Below are 7864 nucleotides of genomic sequence, written 5' to 3'. Positions count from 1 at the left end.
TTTTGCCCTCTTCTCTTCTGAAATCTGTAACACAGGGCTTCTCAGTCTACTGTTTTAATAGCTGTTAATGAAACACAGGACACAGCAAAATGTTTACACAAGGCTAATTAATAATCTACACTAGCCAACAAAATATTCATGGACAAGTTGCTGCTGAGCAGGTGCACAACAGAAAAGAAATAACAAATCCCTTACAGCGCTTCACAAGCCACTGTTGCAGATATATTGAACCAAAGACTAAACACTTGAGTCAAAAAGTAACATGAAAAATTGCAAATAGGTCAATAATTCTGCGCTGTAGTTCCAATTTAACTGATATCTTATAGATATAAAGCATACAATAAAAATTATACTTATATTCAATCGTATTGATACATACAACTTCTTCTTTTTAGATCTCTAAATAGTAACATGGAAGAGAAAAAAAGAGATAATAGTGTAATCCTGTTAGGTTAAAGTATTAGATATACAAATAGGAGAAGTAGAGACATCCACTGGGGTAAAGAGAAAGTATGTTTCAGATGAAGCCTTCTCCAGCCAGTTGTATATCCAAAATAGGCATGAGATATGCGTGTTAAATCGTCACTTCACCAGGTGCAACAATCATGTCTTCATACGGTGAAAAACCCCCCCCCAGATGATCCTACTTACAGACTATTTTCTTTAGTTTTGGCACATCAGAATATACTCTGTTTTTCCTTGATATCACAGCCAATGACCATATAACAAAGATAAGAGAAAAGAAGACGGTCAGCATATCATATATATAAGCTTATATATATGATATGCTGACCGTCTTCTTTACTCTGGTAGGAGTACTCATGTTATGTGTTTTATTGAATACAATTTTAACTACCTACCTTAGAGATTCTTTATATGTGTGAATAACACAATCTATGATTCTGGCACATACCTTAATAGCAGAGCTATACAATAAAATTGCATTTTGGGGGATATTTTAGCTTAATAATTGGATTGTATTGGATTGTTTAACTGTTTTTTTTTATGTTTAGCTAACCTTATCTACTCTTTCTATCGCTTTCAGGTCATTGTATCATTCTCATAACTATAAATATCAGGTTCCACCCATACAAATTATGCAAATAAGGAAACAGTTTATTAGTATATATAGGTATGTACTGTAGGCATTTTATTAATTCTACTGCAGTTGACTTTTACTTCCAAACTCTTCATATTTAATTAAGGCAAGTATCAGCATGCTATTCTTTTTATATAAACATATTGTTTCTACTTCAAATAAATATTTTGTGTGGCCTTGTAATTAGCACTAGAAATGAGTGATTCGGTGTGTTTTGAAATCAATTACATTTTAGCTATTTTGGGGTTCTTAATTACATTTGCAAGACAAAACAGATTTTCTCAAACAGTGTTCAAATAAGGGCTCAATTTTATTTTTCCGAATGTCATTTTGGAGTAAAATTGTTTATGTGCAGAAAATTATATAAATGAATTCAGTAATAACAACAAATTTTGGCTGTAAATATACAAAAAATGCTTTTACAGAGAACCAAACTATTGGCCAACTCCTATTAAACAATTGAACATTTGCTCTCCCGTAGTAGTAACAATAGACTTTTACGTTGTCTCTACTGAAAGCTGTTTCATTCCTTTTCTACTATAGACCTTATATTTGAAGTTTGGAATATGCCAGCTCTTCAGATTCTCTGTGTCCTGCTCTTTTTGCCCTTGGTGTTATCTAGTACCCAGATATGTCATGATCCAGACCACAACGCCTATTCTATCATTACATGTGGTGCTCCAGGGAAAGATGGTCAACCAGGCACAGCTGGTAAAAATGGGCTTAAGGGAGAAAAAGGAGAACAAGGTAAAATTATCCTACTACTATATTGGAATTCATGGAACAATTATTTTTTTTTCAGCCTGTATTTATTATTTATAAATATATATATATATATATATATATATATATATATATATATATATATACATACATACATACAAACATTTATAATAAGTGTGTGTGTGCGACTGTGTGTGTAACATTTTTTTTACTAGGACTTCCAGGACCAGCTGGACCACCAGGGGTTGCAGGGCCTCCTGGACCAAGAGGAGAACAGGGTCCTGCAGGCCAGAAAGGGGATAAAGGGAACAGTGGAGCTTCAGGTAACAATATTTATTGTATTGTGCACTGAGGAGAGCTAGAAAATACTCCAAACAATGAAGTAAAGTCCAGGCGCAGAATGGAATGCTATATAATTTATTTATTTGAAATTAATAGAATAGTATAATAACTGAAATAGATAAGATATAAAGAATAAGAAACAAATAGCCTCAGGATGCTGTGTTCAGAGACTGCCCACCCATCTCTAAAGTATATAGAAAATAAAAAAAGAATAGGCAACACAGCTCTCTAAAAAGCTCTTTTTGTAAACAATATTATCTTAGAACCAAAATGGCAGAAAATAAGCTGCAAGCATATATATGTAAGTATGTAAGTATATTCATTTTATTGTATAAACAATAAAAACATACATAACTAGCATAGTAAATAAAAATAATTATATTAACCTAAAAAAATCCAAAGTCTTCCTAAAAATGCAGATAAATACAAAACAATACACACATAATAAAAACTATATCCCCTTCAAATAGGCATAGACATAAAAGGATAAAAAACGCAATTTTGTTTTCCAGTTTGTATCGAGCATCAATAGGTAAATTATATATAGAGAAACAGTATAGTATCTTGATTATGCTAGTTTATGTGTTTTTGTATTTAGTTTTTATTTATGTAATAAAATGAATATACTTACATATATATGCTTGTACTGATGAGATTGTTGCCAAGCTACTTCAGTAAATTGTTATTTGCATTTGGAATCACATCTTAAAACAATAGTATTTTTAGATGATGACGATATTAATAATATTAATGCTATTGTAAAGGATACACTTACTTTATAAAAATGTTAGCATGATTGTTATCTTTGTATTAAAGTAAAGTAGGAGATATTATAGCTCCTTGAGAAGAGGATAAAAACACATATTATGCAGAGGGTATGTCCTCAGATAAATCTAGTTTGTTGCTGCTAAAATCAGGAGCAAATTTCCGACTATAAAAGATGCCACAAATATTAACATTTTAAATCTAATGTTAACTATTGTTTTGCTATTTTTGTAAAATCGTCCAACCCGTATAGCTCTTGTAAACAGGCCATGTAGATACTTCCATAACTTCAAAGAGAATAACAGAACCAAGAAGCTCTGAGCCTCCATAGCATTTTGGGGTCAGAGAAAGTTCCCCAGGGTCCCTTGGGTAAGGTGCTTTTGGTACCAGTATTGCTAGATCATTGCCATTGAGTACCAAATGTTAAAACATACAATGAACATATCTGCCTTCAGGATATCTGTGCTGCCCCCAAACCTCTGGAATGTACTCATACACCCAGTTAGACTATCCTCTAGTCTCCAAGCCTTCAAATTTGCCCTGAAATCTAATCTTTTCATTCAAGCCTACCAGCCCTCCTCCTTAGTCTCCTGCCACTGTATCCCCCACCTCTGCTCCCCATCTCAGTTTCACCCTCTCTGTGTTCGCCCATCCCTTTAAAATGTAATTATATAAATGTGTTGCTTGTATTTATCATGTTATTTTGAAATTTTGTTGTCTGTTGTACAGCACTGTGGAACCCTTGAGGCACCTTATAAACAAAATATAATAATAATGGGCCTGATTCATTAAGGTTCTTAAATGAAGAGGATTCTCATTTCAGTCTCCTGGACAAAACCATGTTACAATGGAAGGGGTGCAAATAAGTGTTCTGTTTTACACATAAGTTAACTACTGCCTGTTTTTTCATGTAACACACAAATATCAACTTTAAATTTCAGTGTACAAATAAGCTATCAAATATTTGTGTGTTACATGAAAAAACAGGCAGTATTTAACTTATGTGCAAAACAGAATACTAATTTGCACCCCTTGCAATGTAACATGGTTTTGTCCAGGAGACTGAAATGAGAATCCTCTTCATTTAAGAACTTTAATGAATCAGGCCCAATGTGTTTAACTTCAAAGCTACAACAGAAAATCTAAATTATATTTGATATGTGTAAGCTAATACATTAGCAAATATATAAATATATTAATTACATGTAGGTCATAAAAAGTTTAATTAATGTTTTGATTACTGCATATATAGCTATTAACCATCATTCTTTCCTCAGCACTCGAAGATCTTAAAATGCAAATATCAGTTTTAAATGGACAATTAAGTGAATTACAATCAAAGTTAACAAAGCAGAAGGCAGGTTTGTATACCCCAGTAAAACTGCATGACTTTTATTTATCATTCCTTATCTCTGCTTGTTGTCGAATAAAATATCTTCATAGCACACATAGAATATATACATATAGAGTACCTGGTACAAAACGAACTATAATGCTGTACAAACCTCAGTTAGATTCAGCATCACATGTGCTGGCTTGGACTGGTTCTTTAATAGCAAAACCAGTTCTTTTTGTTTAAGATAATTCTATGCACTTGAAAATTAACTTCTCACAAGCAAATAGTTTGTAGTCAAATAGAGACTTGTTATCACTTAAAGAAGAATATAGCATCAGTTATTAATGTTGTATAGTAGCATACAATATGTATTTGTTATACTGGCATACCTATATAAAAATCTGTGCACAGGAAAAATCTGAAAGAAATATCTGAAATGTAATTGACAGCATTTAAAAAAAACATGACAATTTTTACATATATTAGCACTATGCACTTCTTCCAAGCCATGTAGGACCTAGCGGGCCACAAGTGTCACTTTTCTGTCACAAGTGATAGTTATCTTTTTATAAATATTTCACTGCAGTTCTGTTGATAAGATGTCCCCTTTTCAGGAAAGATCTGCCTGTGTCACAGGGGACACATAATTGAAAAACAATTATGTCACAAATCACTTTTATAAATCCCCTTAATTGTGTTTTAACATGTTTGCAAAATGATTTAAATAAAAAATGTACAAAATGATCCCTATTTTAGTACAATTTATTATTGTGACAAACCATATAAACTGAATTTCTCCTTGTTATATATTTTGGAATAAACTTATTGCAAACCTGTAAAAGTTCAAGATTAGAAAATAGTTAGCATTCACTCAATAAAGTTTTCTTTTTCTTTATTATATTTCAGCTTTTACATATTTCAAGGGAAGAGCTACATCTGGTGAGAGGTTCTATGTTTCAAATGGTGAAAAAGCAAATTATAATGATGCAAGGGATGCTTGTGCCAAAGCAGGAAGTCAACTGGCTTCACCAAGGAATGCTGCTGAGAACCAAGCTGTGTTAGCCATACGCTCACAGTACAGGCTGTCTCCATTTCTGGGTATTAATGATTTACAGACACAAGGCACTTTTAGATATCCAGGTGGTGAAAAAATTGCTTACTCAAACTGGAGTCCTGGTGAACCTAATAATGATCATGGAGTGGAGCATTGTGTAGAAATGTATGACAATGGAAAATGGAATGATAAGAGTTGTAAAGAAAAACGTCTTATCATATGTGAGTTTTAATCAATTTCACAAGCAAAGCACTACAATAATTGAAAAATATAAAGCTTTATCTTTAGTGGAGGTTCTTAATTTACATTTAATTTTGCTAAAAAGTAAATATTAATAGAATCATCTATTGTAGGCTTATGTACTATAAGCAAACGCATGTTTTTTTCTTACTAAACATACATATTGTTATATAGATATCATTAAATAAAATACTTCTATTAAACAGTTATTTGTTTCAATTTCCACACACACACGCACACGTACAGAAACACTATAATGTGTATATTTAATTTATATATATATATATATATATATATATATATATATATATATATATATATATATACATATAAATATATATTAAATATAGAAACGGTGCGCACAAAAGTTAAAAGTTCAGTATTTGGTAGTGTAAATTCTTAATCGTTGTATAAGTCCACGATAATTTGAACACCAGCAGACCGTACTCTGCGCGTCACTCCCTTCAAACACCCGATCTCCACGGGGAAACAGCAACACACCTATAACATCAAAAAGACAGGGGCGCTTCCATGGTGTAAAATCCAAGTAAAATGTTTATTCCCAAAACATAAAAATTACACGTACCAGAACTGAGAAGTTTTCAGGCATAAATCAGTATTGTAGCATCCAAGTGGGGATATCATATCAGTGTGATCCTCACAAATATTCCACCATCACCTCTACGCGTTTCATCCTTGAGGACTTCGTCAGGAGGTGTGGCTCTCTAAACAAGGTTTGGCTATTTATAAGTATTTAATAATTGATTCACAGGTGGAACATCTCTGCTCAGGTGGAACATCTATGCTCACATAACGGAGCAGCAAGCACATATTAAACAGTGTCAGTATAATTTTTGCAATCATTGCAAACGTTATAAACATCCAATTAAAACATATAATATGCGTACAAAGTTATACAAAGGTGTAAAGTTAGAACATACGATATGTACAGATTTATACAGAGTAATAAGATTATAAAAATGGTGTGATCTCACATCCTTCATTAAGGCCCAGCGGGACAAAAGTATTCAAAGTGTATATCCAGAAAGTCTCTCTCTGAGCTAGCTTCAATAAGCGATCACCTCCTCTTTTATTCATTTCTACATGTTCGATCGCCTTGAAACGGAGAGACTCTGGATTAGCATTATGACAAGCAGTAAAGTGTTTGGGAACACTATGGTTATCTACTTTATGCAAAATATTTCGTAGGTGTTCAAACACACGTATTTTAATTGATCTCTTAGTCTTTCCCACATATCTCTTTCCACACCCACATTCCAACAAATATATTACATAAGTAGTATTACAATTCATGCAGGATTTGATAGTTCTTTCTTTCTTATTGTTCGAATCAAAGAAGTTTTTGTGATCTTTGTGGACATACTTACAAGCTTTACAATGTCCACATGCAAAAAAAGCCCTTTGTTGGAACTAACCAACTATTGTTTTTAATAATGGGTTCATTCAAATAAGAAGGAGCCAAAAAAGATTTTAAGATCCTAGGTTTTTTGAAAATAATTCGTGGTTTAACTGGTAAAACACTCGTAAGAGACGGATCCAGTTTTAGAACCGGCCAATGTTTTTCTAAAATTCTCTTAATCTGCTGATTTGCTATATTGAATGTAGTAACAAATGCACAGTCAAATCTATCAGAATTAAACGGTTGCTTTTTCTTATCCTTATACACCAATAATTTAGTCCTATCACATTGTCTGGCTTTATTTAGACTATCCACTAAAATGTTTTCTGGATACCCGCGTTCACGGAATCTGTCTATTAAAACCGCAGCTTGTGTTTCAAAAGTATTTAAATCTTCACAATTGCGTCTGATCCTCAATAGTTGTGAAACAGGTATATTATCTTTCCACTGCTTTAAATGACAGCTCTTATAATCAATATAGCTATTGCTATCAACCTTTTTAATAAAAGTATATGTATCGATATTAGATCTCTCTTCAAACAACTGTGTATCCAACACCAAATCTAAAAATTCTATTTTAACTTTGTTAACAACATATGTAAATTGTAATTCATAATCATTCACGTTAAACTCTTCAATAAATGATTGGAAGTCTGTTTCAGATCCTCTCCAAATAACCAGAATATCGTCTATATAGCACTTAAATAAGACAATATTCTCCATATAAGTACTATTTGCATAAATCACATGATTCTCCCAATAGCCCATATATATATTAGCATAACTGGGTGCACAAGGACTGCCCATCGCAGTCCCTCGCACCTGATGGTAAAATTGATTCAAGAAAATGAAAAAATTATGTTCCAATATATATTTGGTGCATTC

The 7864-nt window shown here is 32.6% G+C and overlaps 1 protein-coding gene across 1 annotated transcript; it reads left to right on the top strand.

Moving 5' to 3' along the window:
- Nucleotides 1–1155: 1155 nt before the first annotated feature.
- Nucleotides 1156–5766, top strand: LOC142161476 (pulmonary surfactant-associated protein D-like). The gene is made up of 5 exons (XM_075217141.1): nucleotides 1156–1205; nucleotides 1643–1846; nucleotides 2038–2145; nucleotides 4207–4290; nucleotides 5172–5766. Exons 2-5 carry the CDS (start codon nucleotides 1666–1668, stop codon nucleotides 5549–5551), a joined length of 753 nt encoding a protein of 250 aa, XP_075073242.1. The 5' UTR covers nucleotides 1156–1205; nucleotides 1643–1665; the 3' UTR covers nucleotides 5552–5766.
- The last annotated feature ends 2098 nt before the right edge of the window (nucleotides 5767–7864 follow it).

This window comes from Mixophyes fleayi, chromosome 6 (genome assembly GCF_038048845.1).
Source record: "Mixophyes fleayi isolate aMixFle1 chromosome 6, aMixFle1.hap1, whole genome shotgun sequence".
NCBI lineage: Eukaryota > Metazoa > Chordata > Amphibia > Anura > Limnodynastidae > Mixophyes > Mixophyes fleayi.
The sequence above is the reverse complement of the archived record's forward strand: the minus strand, read 5'-3'. Positions and strand labels throughout refer to the sequence as shown.

Excerpts from the sequence above, each read along its gene's own strand:
- LOC142161476 (XM_075217141.1), top strand. The coding sequence starts at position 1,666 with ATGCCAGCTCTTCAGATTCTCTGTGTCCTGCTCTTTTTGCCCTTGGTG. Across the intron at positions 2,146-4,206 it reads AGGGAACAGTGGAGCTTCAG|CACTCGAAGATCTTAAAATG; the intron begins GTAACAATATTT and ends TTCTTTCCTCAG. Across the intron at positions 4,291-5,171 it reads GTTAACAAAGCAGAAGGCAG|CTTTTACATATTTCAAGGGA; the intron begins GTTTGTATACCC and ends ATTATATTTCAG.